The sequence below is a fragment of the Pararge aegeria genome, chromosome 21 (genome assembly GCF_905163445.1).
Source record: "Pararge aegeria chromosome 21, ilParAegt1.1, whole genome shotgun sequence".
Lineage (NCBI taxonomy): Eukaryota > Metazoa > Arthropoda > Insecta > Lepidoptera > Nymphalidae > Pararge > Pararge aegeria.
This window is the reverse complement of record NC_053200.1, coordinates 12,655,152-12,679,004: the sequence shown is the minus strand read 5'-3', so window position 1 is coordinate 12,679,004 and position 23,853 is coordinate 12,655,152. Positions and strand designations below refer to the sequence as shown.

The following is a 23,853-nucleotide window of genomic DNA, read 5'->3' as shown; positions in this document are numbered from 1 at the left end:
CGACGCGACGTAATGATATTATACGCTTGGATTTTGACGATCGGATGGATGGCAACATTATCATTGTCGATGGTTAAATCTATGGAGACTATGGTCAAATCATAAATGTTTGAATGTCATACCAAGAATTGAAGTTGTAGTACCTATTTTCTTTGAATAATTTTGGGCTCAATAATATCGGAATGGCTGAGAACAGAGAAGAAATTCTTGCAAATTTTCAGGTAAATATCGATGGTGTTTCAAATAATATGTGCGTTCATGTGAATAGTAGTTAGTTTACAAAATGTGCAGGTTATGTGGCGAACAAAAACAGTGACTCTTATTTCTGCTTTATCTCTTTGTACTACGTCTAACGCGAATTTCAATAATTAATATAAACATTAGATGAAACTATTTTAACGTTCTATCGACAGACAAATCTTTAAAAAGTGAATATCCTAAACTAAAATTGTTTTCGTAAAATTTTCACCTTCGTTCTTTGTGTGAAATCGAAAATAAAAATTGGAATTTCCAAGGTAATTTTTAGTGCATTACTTTATTATTAACCTTGGTGGAAAAACACCATTAGGCCTTTGTTTCTTACGAACAATATAAATGTAATTTGATAAAATTAAAATGATCAAATGATTATTGAATTGTGATTTTCAGGGTATCACTAATATTGAAGATGTAGCTGAAGCTATATTCCACTTAGAAGAAACAAATTGGGATCTACTTGTGAGTATGATACTTATGTAACTGTCTTTTTTTAAATAAAAGTGCTATGGAAATGTACCAGCAGTTGATTTGAACAAAGAAACATTTTTAATTTATTGATTGAACATTGATCAATTGTAAATAATAGATAACATTAGTAGGTGATTATATGTGTATACTATTTATCATAATAAAGCATACATACACATATGATCTACAAATTTATAATAATTTATGTGGAGAATATGAAAAACCTTACTAAATATAAATATTTTGCAATACACATTGCTGCTTATTTCTGAAAGACATCAGCAATGTGTGTAGTACAAGTACAAAATAGAATGTTTATTTATTAAACTATGTCAACTTTTTATTATTTATGTTACTCAGTAATTTCAGTTTTATGAAAGATTGTGTACCAATCACATGTTATGAATTATCTAGAAGTTTGTACTGGCAGGCAATAAACTGATTGCCTTGAAACCTTGTGGGTTGATTGATTCAATTTGTACAGTTTTAATTTAGAGAGAATAAACTGTAAGATAACTTCAACCACTGAATCTACTTTAACATTTCACAAAATTGTATAACTATTGTTTCACTAAATAGTATTCATTTTGCGGGTGCAAGCAAGACCTTTTCAAGGATTGATAAGTAACATCTTTTATTAGGCTATTACATAGAGAAGAACCTTGGAGACCTAAAAGCTTTGTCATAATCATCCTTATTCAAATTATGATTATCCAATGGTGTAAAAACAAGATCTATTTTTAGTTTTCTTATATTTGGATAGCGGTGAACCGCTGAATAAAACTGAAAAGAGCAACTGCTGAGTTTCTTGCTGGCTTCTTCTCCGTAGAATCTGCCTTCCAAACCGGTGGTAGAGTCAATACACTTGACAGACTTGACGTTTCAAAAGTGCTTGTATTAGGCCTATTTGAAATAAATGAATTTTGAATTTTGAATTTAGAATGGGCACTTTTTGGGAAACTTGACATCTGATCATCTTTTCTTCCAAACTCCCTCAGTGCCTAAATACCAAAGTCTTCAAACAGTGTATGTTGCCATAATATTGAAAATGATCGCCTCATAAGAAGTCTCAGAGTCACCCAGCAAGTGATGGAGAGAACTATGTTAGGAGTATCTAAATTAGAAATGAGGAGATCTGTCAAAGAATTAGAGTTACTGACATAGCTCAGCGATTCGTGGAGCAGAAGTGGCGGGGCGAGCTGGGCACATAGCTTGGAGAACGGATGGATGTTGGGGTCTTAAGGTGCTGGAATGGCAACCCCCAAACGAGGTGGACAGAAAACATGTAGGGTGTTGCTGGGACCCTGGAAATAAGCAACCCAGGTCCTCCAATCCAAGGCCAGGTCCATGTCCAATCCGTTTATATGATGATGATGACGATGATGTTTTGAAGGTCTTTCAGTGTGGACATTATATATTAATTCAAGACTTGGGCAGACAGCACCTATGCAGCTTGCAGCTTTTATCTCATTTCACAAATTAAAAACTTACAAAACAAAATAGCTAAATCTAAATCAATGTTATTGACTTCCGCAAAGTAATGCCTGCTTCTATCAAATATTTGATTTACCTTGTTATAGTCCGCCATCAATAGAGTGATGCCACAGGATAGTAGCAGCTCTGCTTCTCAATTGAACAACGACACACATGATGTGGAGATGATAGATGATGATATATCTGTGATAACTCCAAAAACACACCCACCTGGTAAGTAGTGGCTTGCTCTTCACCCTTTTTAATATTAAAAAACTGATTTGGAATTTATTTTTATTATTTATATGAATTGCTCTAACTTCATAGCTTAATATTAATTTACTGTGAGATGGTGATAACAAAAAAAATACCCGGCTAAGTTTGTTATGGGCTTTTAGACCAGAGCGCGTTTGGAACCCTCTGGTAGCTCTGTATGTATGAATTGTCAGTGCCTGTGATAGTCCTACATGAATAAAGATATTTGAAATTGCCTGAAACATTTATTTAATGATAACCTTTGAATTATAATGATATAATGATAACATTTATTTAATGATTTTAGATCGGGAAGATAGTAATCAAGCTTCAACCTCATCCCCTAGAAATAATTCCCTTGACCTAGTAGAGCTACAAGTGCACTGTAATAATAAAATATACGAGATGAAAATGTCTGGCTCGGCAACTGTCAGTAAGTACTTCAATGAAATCTTAATACAGCTAGCATAAAACAGTAGCTCTCTTTGAACTCTCATTTACAACTGACATGTTTGTAACTTAACTGACACATAGTTTAAATACTACCTATATTTAAGATTCAGAAATAGCAATTAAAACAATGAATACCAAACAGTTGTGAGGTATACCAACACTAAAATCATCATACAATGTTATGATGATCTTGATGCATTTAGGTTAGGTTTAAAGACATTTATTCCTATAAAAAGACCTAAGTCACTTACATAGGGAACTTAGGTTTCTATAATAAATTAATACACTTTGCCATTAGACTAAACTAAATTCAATTTTACTATTATCTACTCATTCAATGTATTTGTCTTTTAATTTATTGGTATTACTTAATATATAAGAAGCTAATTTAGTTTTGAATACATTGAATGAGTTTTCATTTTTTATAAGTATAGGTATTTTATTATAAAATTTGGCGCCTTCAAAGGTAAGGGATTTTTTACCATAATTTGTTCTTGTTCATATTATTTGTTATTTTTTACAACATTCCTATTATGTCTAGTACTACGTAACATTCTTTATGTTTATTTTATTATGACGATCTCCGCGACGCAACGGTGAGCACTGTGGTTTTAAGTGGGAGGTAACGGGCTCAATAGGCAATTTTGCAAATTATTTACCGCCAAAGACATGCCGCCTAGCTATATCATATATAATCATATTCCTAATAGGTTAGCCTGTTACCATCTTAGACTATGCAAGCAATGGCTAACACCCAGCTAAGTTTTTTGTGGGCTTCTTAGACCAGGACGCGTTTGGAACCCTCGTAGCTTTAAAAAAAAAATTCAAAATTCAAATTCATTTATTTCGAGTAGACCTACTTTATAAGCACTTTTGAAACGTCAAGTATGTATGTTTGTGTGACTCTACCACCGGTTCGGAAAGCAGATTCTACCGAGAAGAGCCGGCAAGAAACTCAGTAGTTGCTCTTTTCCAACATCAACATTTACAATCATTTTGCTATCTTGCGGGAGATGAGAGCGAGGCTGGCTGCTTCCATTCTACCTTGTCATTGAGGAATTCATCAAATGTATAGTAACCTCGCTGTACTAGATGCGTTTTTACACATTTTTTAAATGTATGCATTGGTAGGTCAAGAATTTCCTTAGGAATCATGTTGTAAAAGCGTAGTTTAGTTTTAAGTTTACGAATATGGTTATCGCCATCATCTCACCACCGTGTTATTCTAATGTACGCAACAAAAGTGCCACCTATGGGGCCTACTTGAATAAAGATATTTTTGAATTTAAATTTGGCTAACGTGGAGTGGAATGAAAATTTAAAAATGCTGGCATATGTATAAAAGGATATGAGATATTTTGCCTCGAAGCTAGTAATATATCAACCCAACGATCTTTACCCTTGGAAATGCAGCCCTGACTGCATGGGTAATCTATTATTATTCGTAGTACTATTAACAGTCAGAAACAATAGTACTTTCTTAATAAAAATAAAAATCCTACTATATATAATACTAGTTGTACCATGCCACGCTTCGCTGTGGTACATTTTTATGGAATGGTTGAGAAATGAGAAACAAAACAAAGAATACATTACATATGTCAGCGAGTGTTTTCTCGCTTTCAGCAGATGGCGCGGTCACTGGTACATCGATCGTTAAAAAAAACCGTAGTTTAGCGGTCGCGGATATGTGACTGATGCAAAAAGTAGATAGAAACAATCCTTGATGCGGATTATTATGCTAAAATTTCAGCTCGATCGGTGCAGAACTTTTTGAGTTTTTGAAACGTACACAAACCAACATAACATTTTCACATCTTAATATATATAAATCTCCTGTCACGATGTTTGTCCGCGATGGACTCCTAAACTACTTAACCGATTTTAAATTTAATTGGCACACCGTGAGCAGTCTGGTCCAACTTAAGAGATAGGATAGCTTAGATCTTTAATTATAGTTGCAATTTTATTCTATTGCAAATTATTTGTCTATAATTAATTGACAGTCACATGACAGTCATACTACTATACTCATTTAAGGCTTAGCGATACTGAATACTTTAAAAACAAAATCAAACGCAGACGAAGTCGCGGGCCACAGCTAGTATATATATATATATATATATATATATATATATATATATATATATGTGAAAATGTTATAATATATATATATATAGATTATCAATGTTAAAGTGTGGATGTTGGTTACTCCATGACGCAAAGACGCAAAAAAAATTTAAAAAATTGCTTACGAGCTGTCTCACACGCGTCCCGAGTCTCGTATCTTCGATAGTTGCTAGTTCTACACGTTTCTCATTGAGCGTCGCCGGTCGGACCACTGCCTGGTTTTTGTCTGTTATTATACTTGTTGTTTAATGTGAATATTTACCATAGCCGAGAGCTACTCTTAATAAGAAGAAAAAAATGTTCAAAGTAAAGCGAAGACAGGTGTAATGTATGTCAATTCCACAGGTGATCTAAAAAAGCGGTTAGAAATGGTTTGCGGAGTGCCAGTATGTAGACAACATATATCGGGCCTAGGCGGTTCGAGAGCCACTTCCTCTGCAATTTTATCAAGTTTGGGACTTGCCCGTAATGCAGTCTTGCGGCTCAAAGCTGCTGACAGACTCATGGCAGACGATGAGTAAGTGCTATATTAATTTAAATATTTAAAGTAACTTAAGCAAGTTTTGTGGTTTCTTCTTCTCGGACTAGGCCGTTTTCCGCACGTAAGCGCTTCGCTTGTCGTACGTGGAACTTCCACGCTACTCCAGCCAGTCTAACTCGTTATCGGAGCTTATCGGGCCGCCCAGGTTGCCAAGGTCTTTTGGGAAAGTGGCTGGGGATCAGTGGCGTGCATAGAGGGTATGCACAGGGTATGCAGATGATATAAAATGAAGAAAACCTCCTGTACGAGTTCTAAAAAACTTAAGGATAGGCATTTTAAGAGTTATAAAAGCCTACCATTAAGTATTTATAACTTGTACTGTAGATTTTCTTCATTTTATATCAACTGCATACCCTTTGCATACCCTCTATGCAAGCCACTGCTGGGGATCCAAGGTGGACCTCGCGTTGTTCTGCAACGCCCGTGCACTCTAGCATAAAGTGTCTTGATGTTTCCTCTGACTCCACGCGTACCCTGCTCAGGGGGCTATCGGTGACATCTATGATGGAAAGGTGTTTGTTTAGCCCTGTTATCAAACCCAGCACCTTCCATAGTTTGCCTTTGTCCAGGCGGCGCAGTTTGTTATTTAAGCGTTGATCTAAGTTTTGAAATTCTTCATTGGTCTCTCGACCATCAGTTATATTTGTTATTTAATTGCTACCAATTATGGCCAAATGTTATGTTCATCATGTCGGTCCATGACCGGCCACTAGAGGGCACAGGTCTCCTCCCGCAATGAGAAGGGGTTAAGGTGGTATTCCGCCACGCTGGCCCAGTGCGGATTGGTGGTCTACACATACCATTAAAAACATATATATAGAACTCTCAGGCATGCAGGTTTCCTCACGATGTTTTCTCCCACTGTCGAAGTAAGTGAAATTTTTAATTAATTAAAACGTACTAAACTTAGAAAAGTACTTTCGGGGGCCGCGTTCGAGTCCCAGCACGCACCTCTAACTTTACTAAGTTAAGTGCGTTTTAAATAATTAAAATATCACATGCTTCAACGGTGAAGGAAAACATCGTGAGGAAACCTGCATGCCTGAGAGATCTACATAATGTTCTCAAAGGTGTGTGGAGTCCACCAATCAACACTGGGCCAGCATGGTGGACTGCGGCCTTAAATTAGTAGTACTACTTGGATTTTATTTATTTTACTTTAATGAAATTCTGTATCTATAGATAAGACTGATGCAAAATCATCATCACGATCCATTTTTAATAGATTTACCGGCTAAAAAAATATTTTTATTACCAGGGTAGCAGAGAGGTTAACCACAACATATGTGCTCAGAGTAAAACACGATGAGCGCGAGTATACATTAAAGTATCCCGGCACTAAAACAGTACAAGAAGTCAAGAACGATCTGTATTCACTCACCGATATACCAGTTCGACATCAGGTGAGATAAAACTCAAGTTATCCCCAATACGTTATGTACTATGTTAAAACTCATCATTGTTTTCAGCTTTGTTTTCTTTTATACACAAATGTCTAATCGCATTATAATGACCAGACGGCCTATTGTCGCAGTGGGCAGCGACCCTGCTTTCTGAGTCCAAGGCCGGGGGTTCGATTCCCACGACTGTAAAATGTTTGTGTGATGAACATCAATGTTTTTCAGTATCTGGGTGTTTATCTGTATATTATAAGTATTTACGTATATTATTAATTAAAATATTCATCAGTCATCTCAGTACCCATAACACAAGCTACGCTTACTTTGGGGCTAGATGGCGATGTGTATACGGTCGTAGTATATTTATTTATTAATTCATTTTATTTATTATATAGTTAACTTGGTTTAGAAAACTTAAAAACACCAGATGGTATTGATTCTGTTATTCACACACCCATAAACTAAATTGTCAATTAAGTTACTTTAAATAATAAAGTACAACAGAATTGACACCAATCGTTTTACTAATAACATCATGATGGCCCGAATCATCATCGTGTTAGATCATCATCAGAATTGGAATCTGAAAGTGCGGGCCTAAAATATTTTGCTGTATATAATTTAAAACATTGCCATCTAAACATTTCTTCGACTTCATCTGTTGGTCTTGTTGACCTTGGTTTAATTGAGTTCTAAAATCTGTATTTTTTGTACCAAATATGCATAAACTCGCAAGTCGAATTTTCTATCAAGTCGCGGGTATCTACAAATCCTTAATTTTTCTTTTAATCCCTCTTTTTTACCTATTTATATTAAAAATTTAAAAGTGTAGTTATTCGTTACTCAATTACGCAAAAACGGCTGAACAGATTTGGATGAAATTTGACATGCATGTAGCCTTTGCCATGGAAAAGTACATACGCTACCTGTATTCTCGATTCTTTAAGTAGTTTCCGAGGAGCAATTTAAAATTGTTAACGGGCGAAGGTTTGGACACAATTCTGAAGTCGCGGGCAGAAGCTATTGATAAAGAAAAGTAGCCGAAACATTTATGTAATAATCATCATCGGCGTCTTAATAAGAACAATTTTAGGTAGTCCACCTAATTTTTTTTTGCTACAAACTATATTTATATGACTGGCACTTTCACTTTTGGACAATATAAATATCAATTATGGATGATGTACTTAATATATAAATTTTTAAAGGTATGGACAGGTTGGCCTGCCGTAACCGGACTTGATGACACAGTTCTAGCTATGGTTGGTTTAGACTTGCCACAACACGATTTGACAGTCAAACGGTCGCCTAGCAAACAAAGGGAATTCAAGAGGGTACGTATCTATACAATCTATACCACTACTGTAAAATAAAAATAAAAAGCCTTTTTATTCTCACATCTCTTACATTACTTACAAATGTTGTTATTAAGTTAGTACACAATTATATCCTTAAATCTACATTGTTTGTTTGGTTAGTCAGTAATTTTTATTATGATTATCTTAGGAAATAAGGCCTCCCCCAACCTTTTCCATGTTTCTCTTTCCTTGCCTTGCGTCACCCAATCGTTCCCTGCAGCTCGTTTGATGTCATCAGCCCACGGTTTGCTTGGTCTACCAACATCCCTTTCACCATCGGGTCATTTCTACCGTGTGGTTTGTACAGTCCTTAGTAAAATTAACTTCGCTTCTGATCGTAGGCTTTTGAGAGCATCATTCATACTAAAACAAACAAAAAAGAGTAGAAAAACTTTCAAAATTCTACCCAAAACTCCGAAAGCAGAGGATGAAATAAAAAAAATATATATACCACTACTTTACAGCATGTAAATTAAAACCGAAATATTTTTTCGGTTTTCATTTACAGGCTTTAAGTTTATATTATGTACTGCCTCTGAGACTTATCAGTGAACCTAAAACGTTTTTCAGTAAATCACTGCCATAGTTTTACTAAAAGAATTCAGATACAGCCCTAACATCTAATGCAAAATTAAAATCATGTGAATCCTATCACTTTATTAGGTTCGCGTCGCGTAGTATAGGTACTATGCGCGATTCAGTCTTTTAACTTCAATAGGGTTGTCATAAATAAACACTTTTTGAATTCGTTTGTATGGAAAAATAAATATGCTTTTTTTGACTAAGTACAGTTTAAGGTAAGTATGTCTTTAAATTCAACTTAACCTCTTTGCAAGCTATTAATTGTACTTTTATAGCGATAGGGCATCGTTTCCATAGGGAATAGGCTTATAGGAAAGGTTATCTGGGAGAGATCGCTTTAGCGATAAGACCGCCTTTGCACACCTAAACTTAGTTTTATATTCTTTTTTAATGTGTTCCTCTTTGTATTTTGTTTTTATCTGTGCAATAAAAATTCAATATTAATAAAATAAAAACCTTTTACACTACTCGCAACGCTTTAAATTCTAAAAGCTTAGAAGCGTTGTAATGTTGTGCTGACACCGTTAACCATATCAGTTCTTCAGTTCCTGGATCTTTTTCCTTACTGAGATGGCTGGAACCGTCCCTTTGTAACCCTGTAATGTAATGTGTAATAACTAGGTGAAATAAAAAGTCGTTTACGGTTGAAACAAATATGTGGCTAAAACTTTTTTTTATTTTTGGTTACAGATAATAGTAGAAAGTTCGGACAGTGATAATAGTTCAGTAGAAGAAGTCGAAGACGCAGACAACTTTCAAGCTGAGGATATGTTCGTCGACGTCCCGTCGGAACGGTTACAACCGCTCAGTGAGTTTTTTTTTTTTTAAATATACTCTATTTACTAATACAATATATATTATTTTCTCCCACTTACATTGCAATTGCTTCATGGGTAAAAAAAAACTAAACGTCAATCGACTCTAATTACAATATAATAAAACTCTATTAAAATACATGAAAAAACATTTGATCATCGACTCAATCCCAAAGTGAGTTAAAAATTCCATAATTACCTAAATGCCATATCCCGGCTGAAAGAGCTCTGGACTTTTACTGAGAGAAAGGTTGCCAGAGCTAACTTACGCGCCACGAGATTATTATGTAAACCATTTTTTCATCTTATTTCTATGTGATATATGAGAAAAAGGGTAGACATATATATCTTGGCGCTCATCTTAACCAGCGCGCTTGTAACCCGAATAGCGTTTGGGAATTAAATAATTACAGTAAGGCTAGGTAAGGTTTAAGATCTTTAATTCTCAAAAGAATTTAAAATTATCGCTTAGTAGAGAAAACAATTAACATAAAACTATAACACATTTTTGAGGGTTCTTTTATTTTATTAATTTTTTTTTATTTTTTTTTCAATTAAGTATTTATAGTAGCGTATTTGTATGTATATATGTATGGAACATATAGTATATACTATGTTTTATGTTTTTTTTTAAATGTTAATTTAGTTTTAAATCCTAATATTTAATTTTGTTTGTTGTACCACCTACTTATTTCTTATAACATTTTCTTGTATGCCTTTGGTTGCCTGGAAGAGATCGCTATTTAGCGATAAGGCCGCCAAATTGTACGTTCCACCTTATTGTGCAGTTGTATTTGTATCTCTGTAAATTTTCTCTGTGGTGTACAATAAAAGTGTATTCATTCATTCATTCATTCATGTTGTGAGCGTACACTATAGAAGGTACAAATAAATCTATAATCTGGATTATCTATTCTTCTTCTTTGAGTCCTCCACCTGGTTTTGCATAGAGCCGAGACTACTTTTTTCCATCCAGACCTATCCCGAGCTGCAGACTTAAGCGTGGTCCAAGATAAGTTAGAAACTGCTTTCGCCTTCCACGTTTTCGTTTGCTCTGTTTATAAGCGATGGTTTCCTACTTACCATCCGGTGGGCCACCTGCTTGGCCCCTGCACAATTATAACTATATGTTAACAAAAAAAAAAAAAGGGGTTTAGGTATTTATTTATTATATCACATACTAGCTGACCGCGGGTCAGATACTTACACACTATCTCACACACATTCCTGATCCGTCCGGGAGTTCACCCTGGGTTATGTCCGATAAAATGCGCTACTTCGCCTTTCACCGCAGCATGAACTGAATTAGCCCTTATATGGCCCTAATGGCTGCTAGGTCTGCGGAAGTCAGGAAAACCAATTTTTTTTTGGCTCTCCAAAATTTGTACTTCTATTTTATTTATTTCAACGCCAGTGTCGGACCATGTGGACGACGAGGCTCTCGGCTGCATAGAGTTCGCGCAACGCTTCCGCTCGAGGTACGGCCCCAACACACCCAGCTTCTTCGAGGGCACCCTACAAGACGCCATCAAGGAGTCCTGTTTAAAACCTGCTAGAGAGGTGAGTACATAAAAAAACTATGATAAAACCGACAACAGTGTTAACGAATATTTAAATGACAATTTAATCTAAAATTTTACTAGAAATCTTGTTGTACTATAATTATTATTTCCTTAATTAATTTAATTTTTTGAAGTTATACTTCTTTTGGCGCATTAGGGAAAAATTATGATAGTAAATGTCAATTTTTACGATGCGCGCGCACACCGTCACAAAAAAACGACACCCTGAAGCTAGCTATAGCTAGTAGCTATAGACAACATTTAAGTTTAAAAGGTTTGACAGTATACACTTTTAATTGTCAAAGTATGCGGGCTCATTCCGGTGTTTTAATTGATTCAATTGTACAAAACGCTCAAATTTTAACATTCAGTGAAACTTCGCTGTCCGATAATGAGATAACTAGATAATACGATATAATAAAACTTTCAATGTATTAAATACCTTTTTTCTATTATTAGTGTCGTTTTTTCTACAAACGTAAAACGAGGCGAAAGATGAAATTTTTGAAAAGAGTTTTTTTTTGTTACGCCCAAGAAGTATAACTTCTAACGCGCGTACATAAGTACACACCCGTTTTTTTTTTCTAATGAGTTTGAATCGTATTCCGTAGAATCAGAAAAGATTTATTATTATTGTTATAGCTTTAGGTATATAGACGTCAAATAACGGAAAACTACTAGCCTACCCTGTGCGACAGGCTTATAGTAGTAAACTTAAATATCAGTAAACTTCTTATAATTGACCACATTCGCCCTTAAACACCGAAAGGCGACGAGTTTAGTCAACAGGGATCGGAAGTGGCAGTGTAATTTGGGGTCAATGATCGACGAATTTAATTTTTTTCCAAAAGAATTAAATTTATTTATTAAACCTTCTTTATATATATTTATGAAACCTTCTAATTACTTAAAAGTTAAGTAATGAAAATATCACTTTCTTCAACGGTGAAGGAAAACGTCGTGAGGATACCTGCATGCCTGAGTTGCATGCATGTTCTCAAAAGTGTGTAGAGTCTACGAATCCTCACTGGCCAGCGTGATGTGATGATTATACCTTCTTTATCGATTAATATCAATCCATCAATCAAGAAATACTTTAAAAGCACACAAGAACAAAGCACAAATAAATAAAAAAGAATAAAGGTACAATTAATTTAAATTTGTGTAACAAAGGTTTGTGTGATTAGCAGTTAGTCAGTGAATTTATATATATAGATTAGTTGGGTAAGGCTGGTGTGATTCAAAATATTTATATTGTTACGTAATGGGGCTCGAGAATTTAGAATAAGAACACCAGTGTTTTAGAGTATTGTAACGGAAGTTGTTTAACGCGGCTTGCGGTGATTACCGTCACGTAAGGAAAAATCATTACGTAAGTGGTTAATTACCGTCCGGCATTAAATATATGTTATAGAATAGACTATATTTTTTATTGCTTTAACTGTGTATTTTTGGTGTTATAAATGTGAATAGTTTCAATAATTTGCCACTTTCTGGCGTGCATTTTAATATATACTACGATTTTATTTTGCATATAACTATTATCTTTACACTTAAAATTTTATACTCTAGACACTGATTAAGATCTGTCACAAAAGTATTCGTTAATATTATAAAATGCTTAACTAAACCGAATTCTTAAATTATTTTAAAATATATTTCCATCTAATTTTTTTACCGTTTTTAAAGGTCTAAACACACGTTTTTTTTTTAAACTAATAAGTTTCTACGCTGCATCGAATTGGAAAGCTTATGCGCTTGGCGGCACACCATTGTCGGTAGGCTGGGAGATCGAACAAAGGATCTCAGGGTCTTATTGTATTTTGTGTATCTTTTACTTCAGAGGAAACTACTAGGCGTATATCTACACCACGAGCAGTCGGTGCTGTCGAATGTGTTCTGCGCGCAACTGCTGGGATGCGAGACAGTGCTGCAAACACTTTCGGCTAACTTCGTGCTCTACGGGTGGGATTTGACGGACTCGCATAATAACAACCTGTGAGTTTACTGCCATAATAGTTATTTATGTAACTTTTGTATAACAAGAGGGTTTTTTTTTAATATTCCGCGGGAAAATGCGTTGACCCACAGTACTATTTCGGATGCAGAGAAAACTTTCTCCGATTCCGAAAGAGTGTGTGCGACTCCTGGTATGCCAGACTACACTACTTTTACCCGGCTAAGTTTGTTGTGGGCTCTTCGTAGACCAGGGCGCGTTTTAGGTTTAAGTTGGCGAACGAAGTTATCACCATCCCCTTACAATTATGTAGACATATATGTATGAACGCTTCATAAGTACCTGTGATAGGCCTACATGAATAAAGAAAATTTGAATTTGACACACTAAAACTTCTCGGATACTGCCCCACTTGCTTTTATAATGCAACATCTTTTTTACATGTTATTTTTATATCTATGCGCGCTTATTTATTATATAATGCCAATCATTAGTAGAATATATATTGTATTAATTCTTATCCCTATAATAATGATTTTTTTCCTCAAGGGGTATTAAATCACGGATTTAAAGTAACGGCGTAGATAATAGTTATTTATGCAACTGTAGTATAATAAGGGGTATTAAAACACGAATGTGGGTTTATCATAATATGAGCACATGATTGTTTTAATACCTAACTATCAACAGTTGCATACAAGACCTTATCTACTCCCATAATATGAATCCCTTCCACTAAACTCATTTTTTTTCTGCGGCACCTACGTTTGACCGATTCGGCTCTGTTTGCACGCCGCTACTCTCAATGAGTATACAAAGAAATAATCTCAATATATACTCATTACACATACGGCAGTGAGGCATTAATAGGATAGGAATGATGATAATCATAATTAAAAATTTTCAGGTTATTAACGTCAATTACGAGTTCGCTGGGTCCAGTGGCGAGTATGACCATCCGCAGTATCCCAGTCGAGAGGTTGCCGGCACTGATCATCATAATGCGCGTGCGATCCAACACGGAGATATACTCCGTGATCAACGGTCAGTATGCTTACATCGTAAATGCTCCATATCCCGTTAAAAGATAAGCGTGCGCAGGGCGAGACCATCTGCATAATAAGCTTGTTTGTATCAAGATACAACGGTTCTATACACACAAGCATCCACTTGCACACTCATATCGCACTAACCGACATCTCACATACACACACACACTCACACACACACGCACATATACACACTCATACACACAATACCCCATATACTCCACAACAACAACAAGCACCCTTTGTAAAATCAGGAAGGACCTACCCTCTGCAACACAGGTTTTCTTTCCGCACAGGTTAGGACATTCATGTAAATATTGCATCCATTATTTTTAGCCTGAATAAATGATTATTATTACTTTTATTATATAAACGTATATTTGCAGGCAACGTAGGAGTTTCGGAGCTAGTAGGCGGGCTAGTAGAAGCTCTGGAGCGATTCGCATCCCAAAAGGAAGAAGACGCGAGGATGGAGCGAGAGAGAGATGCTCGCCAGCGCGTCAAGCGTGAGCAGGACGAGGCGTACCAGATGAGCCTCGAAGCGGACAGGTGAGATTAATAATAATCCTTTATTGCCATACACAAAAATAGTTCACAAAAGATTTTTAACTAACTGTTTATCAATTTATTACTAACTATATGCCAATGGCCGCAAACTCAGCCTCATGCTGTACCTAATGTATAGCATGTGGCTGAGTTTGCGGCAACAATGCTCAGCGCTGATTTTCAGTCTGCTCCAAATTTTCAGTCTGTATGAAACTGAGCAAACAACCGCGTCGGCCGTTGCCTTATTACTATAACTATAGTCGTAAAAATGTAATAGGCCCGTTTTGACATTTGTGCAAGATCATAGAATGTAACTTGGAACGAAACTGAAAGAAACAATAAAATAAAAATCAATTACAAACAGTGTTTTAAAAAATACGTAAATTTTTTTGGGACGTTAAATAATATGAAAGAATATATTGCGAGTATTCTTTTTGCGCTTACTTTACAGTAGCATGCAATTTATAATTCTTGCGAAACGTTCCGAAAACAGTTACGTTCTCAGTCTTTTTTTTTTATACTAGAGCTGTAACCATTTTTTTACTGAATATCGAAATTAAATATTGTGTAGTTATCTTTACTGCAAAGAATGAGCTTGGTTCTCAAAATGGGTTCTAAATAATGAGTCTGAGTTTATGTATCTGACCAAGCGGCACATGACTGAAGCGTCCCCGCGCGCACTGCGCAATTTTTCGTTCCTCATCTTGTAAAGTTGACTGTGCGCTCGTTTAAGTTTGATATATATTGTTTACTATTACGTTAACTATGGCAGTTCTATTTTGGACATTAATTTAAACATAGTGATTTGACTCGATTTTTGTGTTTGTTGTTATATAGTACTAACTCTGTTTCAACATGTTGAAAAGTGGAGTATTGGTTACAGCCAGTCACGCGTATTGGTTGTGAAGTTAAAGGAATACTTTGAACGAACGAACACTTTACAATACATAAAAATATCAATCAAGTACTGATACAAACTTGAATTGATTTATCGTGAGTATCGAGTCCCGAGTCTTATGGTTCCATAACTAGTTACGTCGCGATGACAAATGTCAAAACGGGCCTATTACATTTTTACGACTATAGTAGTAAAATTTTGCGGTTTTACCACTGAAGAATTCTACTCCCTCTGCTCTCATTACACCCTAGTACTCTTTTACAAATCTATTTACCGTATAATATATACTAATTCAATCTTATCAGAGCTAAAGAAGAAGTAAAAAAACAGCAAGAGCTAGAAAGAAATCAAGAATTAGAGAGGGCAGAATCCGAAAGACAAATGGAAGAAGCCAAAAAAGAGGTACGTTTCATATGTCTATCTAGTGACATTGTGCGAGGGTAATGGCAAAAAGAATTTCCGGCTGAAACAGCTGTGGGCTTTTCCTTAGAATAAGGTTGCTATCACACGTGCCATGAGATAATTAGGACTAGTATTTTCTCGTCTTCTATCTATGCGATAGATGAGAAAATGGTTAGACATATTTATCTCGGCGCGTGTGTAACTCGAAAAGCTTTAGTTTGGTTTGGGAATGCAAAAATACTTGTAGTAGTAAAGCCTTTGTGACAGAGCTCGTCTGGGGAAGTACTATCTACGGTCTGAAGGGTCTGAAGGCCCTAAGGTAGATAGACACGTTGTAGGTCATCTTCCTTGCATGCGCTGCGTTTTAATCATGTTTATACTCGATGATTTTCCACTTAACTTCAGGTGCTTGGTCCGTCAATCCTTCCTTAGTAATATAATAGTCCTTACTAATATTATAAATGTGAAAGAGAGTTTTTTTGTTTCTCTTTCCTTTACGTCGTAACTGAACAACCAAGCAACTTAATTTTTGACATAGAATTAGTTGTAAGAACAAAGATTAACTTAGGCTTTTTATCCCAGGAAAAACACCCACGGCATTTGTTAAAAAAAACTAGTTATTATTGCTATAAAAAAACTTTAAAATGTGTGCGAATAAAGTTTTTAATATTATTCTTATGTTGTGGTGGGCAGGAGTTGCGCGCGGGCGCGGAGGCACGCGTACCAGCCGAGCCGGCGGACGGCGCTGATGACGTAGCACGCGTACGTATACGCCTCCCGCCCCCGGAGCATGGCAGTCTCGAGCGACGGTTCCACGCGCAAGACACGCTCGCCGTGAGTATTTCTTTGAGTACCTCTTTGAGAACTTTATGAAGAACTCTCAGGCATGGTTTCCTTGCGATGTTTTCGTTCACTATGATAAATCACATTGAACTCTGTGCAGGTAGGGTTGCCAGTTCGCCAAACCAAATAATCGACAGACCAGCCAGATTGGCCGCACATTTGGGTCGAAAGGCCGGACCTTCCATTATAGAGGATTTTGTGTCTTAGTATAAATAGTTACGACAATTTTTTTTTGGTAAAGTCAAGCTTTTTTTTTGATTATTAACAATACCTGCGTGAAATGTAATAAACACCTTTTTTTTAGTCCGTACACGCAATATTAAAAAGCCTAACTATATCCGACTTTATCCGGACGCCTGGCAACGCTATGTGCATTGATATTTATCGCCGCTTTTTAAATAGCTTTAATTTAAACCTTTACATTTTGTTACAGGCCTTATTAGATTACCTCGCATCGAAAGGTTACCCAAAAGAAAATTACAAGGTCATAGCTAGCTGGCCTAGAAGAGACGTGAGTATATCTTATTTATATATCGGATTGATAGTGACTGAAAACGGAATTTTTCAAGATTATATTATTTATTATATTATATTAGGTAATGCATTTTGACATTGAGTTTAACTATAATGTGTTTAGTTAAACTCAAAATTTTCTTTATTCGTGATATATCCTCTAGACACATACAACGCACTTTTTATGCGTATATACTATTTTTTCTAATTCCGAGGCGTCGAATTATTATTACATTTTTTAAAATTCGATTTGATTTTAAGATGGCATTGTATTCGGTTATGTATTAAGCTTACTTTGATCAATAAAGAAAAAGAACTTAAACATAAAAAATTAACTCACATTCTCGTATTTATCCAGCTCACAATGGAATCTCCGAGCAGCACACTGAAAGCGTTGAAGCTGTTCCCGCAAGAGACGGTGATGCTCGAGGAACGGTGAACTCGGGTCCTGCGCACCGACGCATCAACGTACCGCCGAGCGTATTAGTTTCACGATCCAGACAGTGACTACCCTCCTATCTACTATGTATTTCAGTTATATTATATATACAAGGCTTTTTGGAAAGGAGATAATATGTTTAAAAAAAATCGATGCAGTCATAAGAACTGCCGACAGAAGTTTAAACTCAAAACAATGGAATACAATGGCGTTGGACAGAAGCAGGCGTTACTTTGCGAAATTATATATTTAATGAGCATTAATCTTTATTTGGTATACTCAACGAAATTAAACAATTTCTTAGCAATTACAGCTTTATGTTCATCAAATAACAAAAATGGAATCAGTCCGTGACGCGAAATCACAAGAATAAGTCATACACACATAGGTTACAGTCTGGTATCCATTTTTTTGTGTATAATATGCGTATACATTTACTCAGTTGCTATTCTGGGAAAATGCGTCACGAGCATGTCGAGGTCATCGGTGACGCGAACCCGCAGGATGATTACGTATCTAGCCACAGGCGTACATTTTGCAATCACTGCTGTCAAAATTCACTTTTCCATACAATAAATAAACAAAAATGAGGTTTGACAGCAGTGATTGCCAGATTTACGCCTGTCGCAAGCCTGTCGCGAGATACAACACCCTGCCGTTAGGTTTTTCCCCTAACACAAATCGCGAAAGAAGTTTTCACTGCAAATAAAATATTAATTTATTTCAAGTAATTACCATACCCACTAAGATTAGGGGTATATGTTATAACTGAAAAACCCCTATCAGACCCGCTACTGTCTCAAACTGCATAATCATGTACCACCAGGTGAGATTGAAGTCAAGGGTCGACATGTGGAATGAAAGAAACTTTTAGACAAAGTTTAATTTTTAATTACGCGGTGACAACCAAAACGCCAGTTTACATTTTTGGTCAAATAGGATCACAAATAATGGTAATTGAGAAGAAGATCATAGATAATATTGAAACAATAATTCGCACGCACACTAATACAAGTGATCTTGTAATGGCAAAGGCAAATAATTAAGTAGTCATTATAACAAAATATTTAGGTAACTTTTATATGAAAACTGCAGTATACGTTACATGATTAAAATAATTTCTCTTAAAAGTAGTGATAATTTCACTATATTTATATATATAGGGTTAATTAAAAAAGCTCACAGCCTCGGTTTTTTTTTTATTTAACCCTTTATAGGTTATTTTCTATTACCCCCTTTCCAAGTGACCATGTTTAAAGGCTCGCGCTCGACCATAATATCACTCTACGCAATGTTTTACGTAACTACCCTCGTAATCAAATTATTGCAAAATTTTACACACGCCATGTAAGCCTCCGATAACGAGATGTTAATACAGTAATGAACCAATCAGATTATTGGGAGTTTATGTGATAAAATTATTGTAGAATCACAGTAACTTCATAAAATTCAAAATTCATTTATTTCAAGTAGGCCTAATATAAGCACTTTAGGCTATTACTGATACGGTGATGTAATTATCATATGAGATAACATAAAACATGACTGCCGCCTGGCGCAGTGGGCAGCGACCCTGCTTTCTGAGTCCAAGGCCGTGGGTTTGATTCCCACTACTGGAAAATGTTTGTGTGTTGAGCATGAATGGTTTTCAGTGTCTGGGTGTTTATATGTATATTATTCATAAAAATATTCATCAGTCATCTTCGTACCCATAACACAAGCTACGCTTACTTTGGGGCAAGATGGCGATGTGTGTATTGTCGATTATATTTATTTATTTATTATTTAAAACATACAATTTTTATAAAATTAATTAAACCTTTAATAAAAATAACAGTGAAATATAAATAAAACAAACATTTCCGAAATATTAGCATGAAAAATCATTTAAAATGTCACGATAAATTAAAACAAAAAAAACAAAAAAAATACAAATTTTTCCCTTGCCTTTTTTCCCTCCCTTCCCTTTTTGCTCCCGGTTACTCCCAATGATCTGATTGGACTACTCCATCACATTTCCTTTAACCTCCCTTGAGTAAACTCACTCTTAAACCTTGTTAAAGGCGGCTGTGAAATATTGCAAAATGCGTGCATTAATAAAGTCTAGCTAAAAACAGGTTCTCAAGCATCGCTCAATATATGCAAGACCAAACTTGAGAACCTGCTCTTAGCTCGATGTAACATAGCTTAATGTATAATTATGGGCCTAACACAAACCATCTTGATACACGAAGAGCAATAAACAGGGCTCATAAATAATCCTCTACAAAGGTACATTTCACTAGTGCCAAAGAGTCACGTATAAAATTCTGTACGAAATTAGAAGCTTTTTAATTTTGCTATTATACATTCATTTTCTAGACTGAAATACTATAAAAAACTTTATTTTTAGCAGTAATTACGCTGTTTCCGAATTTTTTATACAGGATTCCTATGAACTTAGATGAAGTCTTGTATGCAACTGTTGAAACACGTTTGCGTTTTAATACCCCATGTTATTTACAACAGTTGCATAAATAACTAAATTCAAACTTATTTTTCTAGCAATAAGGCTATGATTTGCCACCGTGAAACTATTACGGCTCCCGCGGTTTATGGACCTAGGATTCCAAACGCTGCGTTATTCAATGCATAATACTATGTTGTATCGATAGAATCTACACAAAAAATGTAAACAACAGATAGTTTATTTTTTTAAGCCAACCTACAAAACGCCACGTGGCGTTGACCTTTTGTCACTCAATTTAAAGTCGCAAATTAAGTCACAAACTTTTGATATACAAACGTTCTGTCAGAAGTACTGACTGTAGAATTGTAGACGAATTCGAACTTGAAAACAAAAAAATTAAGTTTCACTTTACACTGACATACTTATATCGCACTATTACGAGAGAGAATATTTATTATGGAATATGCATTCAGATAAAATTGGTTTTTACGACGGTACCAACACCAAGAAGAAGATTTTGATGCGGTTTTCACCATAGTATTCTTTGTATATTCTATAGAATCTAATTTGCTAGTTGTCTATGGAATACACAGGTAAAATTATAACATTAATATAAGTTATACCTATTGTGCAGATGTAATGTATCTTGTACCTATGTTTTTTTGACAATTGAACAATAAAAATATAAAAAAAAAAAAAAAAAGAACTCTTTGGTGATCTAGCGAGCCCAAGGTGCAAGTCAATTTTGGGTCATAAACAACTTTGCTCGCTTTTGAATCCGACCAAATGGTCCATGGAAATCTTAATAGCATGACACTAGAAATGTTGTCGCCGCGAACAAGACTAAGAGCACTCGAATTTTTACAAAACATTTGTAACTGCTAGCGACATTATTGTAAGTTTTAAACTACATTGCCTCTTACGCTTTAAAACAAATAATGTACGCTGTTATAAAAAACAGAAATGTATGACTCCGGTGCGTGCGCATACGCGTAATGAATCGGCGACAAGTGTTTTGTATACTTAAAGTACTAAAAAACATTTCTTGTGCCTTTTTTATTAAGATTTCTATGGTCCAGGACATGGTGTATTGTGGGATGGCAAATTACATCGTTTCCGGTTTTATTTACATTGAAATAAGAAATAGAAAAATTACCCGCAATTAGATTGCGGCGTGAATGCCATAACTTAGCGAAAGAAAGCATTTTGAGTACAAAATGTACTCGATTCAATGGTCTATACGCAGTAAAAGTAAAATTGAACTATTTACTGTTTACATTTTATGCAGCTTCTATTCGATACACACGTCGGGTTATTTTCTTTGTAAACAATTCCAGGTCGAATTGTATACCTCAAGAGACTTTTTACATGTTTAATTGCGGCTATATTGAATAATTCTTGAATTATATTTGTATAAATGGTAATGTATGTGAATTGGAGAGAAACGATTTTAATAAATGATGTACAATAACAATATTTAGTTAATTTTGATAGAAGAACCTCCCTGGCGCAAATGTGAGCGCTACGGTTTCAAGCTGGAGATTCCGAGTTCGATTCCCGGCAGGGGTGATTAGGGAATTTATTATTTCTGGATTTTCTTTTGTCTGGCCTGGTGGCTTCGGCCGTGGCTAGTTACCACCCAACCGAAAAAGACGTTCCGGTACAATGTTGCGTAAAACCGATCAGGGGTTTAAATATAACTGGCATACTCCCTAACAGGTTAGCCCGCTACCATCTTAGACTGCATCATCACTTGCAATCAGGTAAGATTGCAGACACGGGCTAACTTGTAGTGGGAAAATAACCTCAATTTAATACACAATAATGTACAGAATGCTAAGACGTTGCAAAGTTGTTACGCTTTGTAGTCCATTGGACCGCAAGTGACAAGTGTATCGGCACTGTATAAACAGATCGTTGGACACATTTGATCTCGTGATAAATGCTGACATTGTACCAGACCAGGGCTTCCCAACCTTGGCGCGTAGATAGTACAGAGATGCACCGCAATGCGATACTTCAAAAATACCAAAAAAAAAATTTTTTTGTAGTTTTTGTGCGACAGCATCACGGGTTTGTTCCACACTTTGTAAAATTGTGTGGAGATCACCAAGCCTAGCCATACTAATGTTAACTTAAATCTTTGATTAAATTTATTATCTATTATGCACAAAATTCAGAACATACAGAATCCGTGTACACGACTTATAATGAAGCATCAAACACCACTCCACTTTAGTTGTGTTTCTCCAACAAGCGGTTAGACACTTCATTCCATTTAGCAGTTGACACTTGACAGTAATTATTTTACCTCTAATGTTCTAAATGATTACAATAAAATGGGGAAAACACGCGGGGCGCTTTCAATGTGCTTGGACACCATTCACTGCATACAATTATTGCTGAATGAGGATTCTGTATGTTCTGAATTCTGTGCTATGATTCCATTAGTTTCATAATGAGGATGTTTTATTTCTTACGCTTATATGCATAACAAACAAGTACCTATCTAATTTAACTAGGTTAAAGCGCGGGCGCCTCAACAATTTTTTTGTGCGCCATTGGCTAGGAACAAGGTTGGGAACCACTGGGCTAGGCTATAGACAGGCCCAAGTGTGAGTTTTTCTACCTACGATTACTTATTCGGTTGCTTGAAATTATTAACGATGTATATGGTATCGAAAGAGCGCAATCAGATTACAATACTCGAAACTGTATGCTTCCAATTAAACTTGGTGTCCACCGGGATGCCAAAGTGTGAGATTTCCTACCTATTTTTTTCTACCTGCGATTACTTATTCAGTGGCTTAAACTTATTAGCTATTTATTTGGTATCGTAAGAGCTCAATCTAATTCCAATACTCAAACATTATTGTAACAATATTGTTATGGTTAAAGAAAGAAAGAAAAATGATTAGTATTAAGTTATTCTTTTAAAAATTCTCAGTATTAGCCTGGAGTAAGGAACTGGCCGCGCCTCGGTTATTATTATCACTAATGTCATAATAATCGCTCAAAGTCCACCAACTCATATTGGAGCAGCGTGGTGTCTATGCTCATAAACTCTCTATCAAGTGTATGTCCATTTTGCATGATAAGGCAGAGGGTGATGATAAATCGTGCAGTTTTCATTATCGAAACAATATAACGTCAAAGAAAATAGAATCTTATGTTACTCGTGTTACAGTCGGTAATTCAATAGTACATAAATAGCACTGGTTTTGTTTTGCTAATATTCTACCAAGAGCAGTGTAGAAGTCTTCAGGAATATAAGCTTAAAATCGGAGTTATAAGTCTCATTTTTCTCTATCGTTTCAGTTTCGATATTCAAAAGTAACTTTGATTGCATAAAAATTGGATCTTAAGATGAAAGCGTTATACCAGTATTGAAGACTATAGGTCTATATTCGGTTTCTATGCATTTTTACCAACACGTTAAATAGCTGGGTGGTAAGGTTTTAC

General features: G+C 35.6%; 1 protein-coding gene across 1 annotated transcript; it reads left to right on the top strand.

Annotated features, from left to right (window-relative positions):
- Positions 1-88: 88 nt before the first annotated feature.
- LOC120633530 (FAS-associated factor 1) lies at positions 89-18,296 on the top strand. Its single transcript, XM_039903763.1, has 16 exons — positions 89-221; positions 649-717; positions 2,307-2,433; positions 2,762-2,887; positions 5,383-5,554; positions 6,837-6,981; positions 8,187-8,312; positions 9,609-9,726; positions 11,148-11,293; positions 13,139-13,293; positions 14,160-14,296; positions 14,688-14,850; positions 16,051-16,147; positions 16,841-16,981; positions 17,424-17,501; positions 17,862-18,296. Exons 1-16 carry the CDS (start codon positions 183-185, stop codon positions 17,940-17,942), a joined length of 1,920 nt encoding a protein of 639 aa, XP_039759697.1. The 5' UTR covers positions 89-182; the 3' UTR covers positions 17,943-18,296.
- Positions 18,297-23,853: the final 5,557 nt, after the last annotated feature.

Coding starts and splice junctions, on each gene's coding strand:
- LOC120633530 (XM_039903763.1), top strand. CDS start 183: ATGGCTGAGAACAGAGAAGAAATTCTTGCAAATTTTCAG. Junction 718..2,306: donor AAACAAATTGGGATCTACTT/GTGAGTATGATA, acceptor ACCTTGTTATAG/TCCGCCATCAATAGAGTGAT. Junction 16,982..17,423: donor ACGCGCAAGACACGCTCGCC/GTGAGTATTTCT, acceptor ATTTTGTTACAG/GCCTTATTAGATTACCTCGC.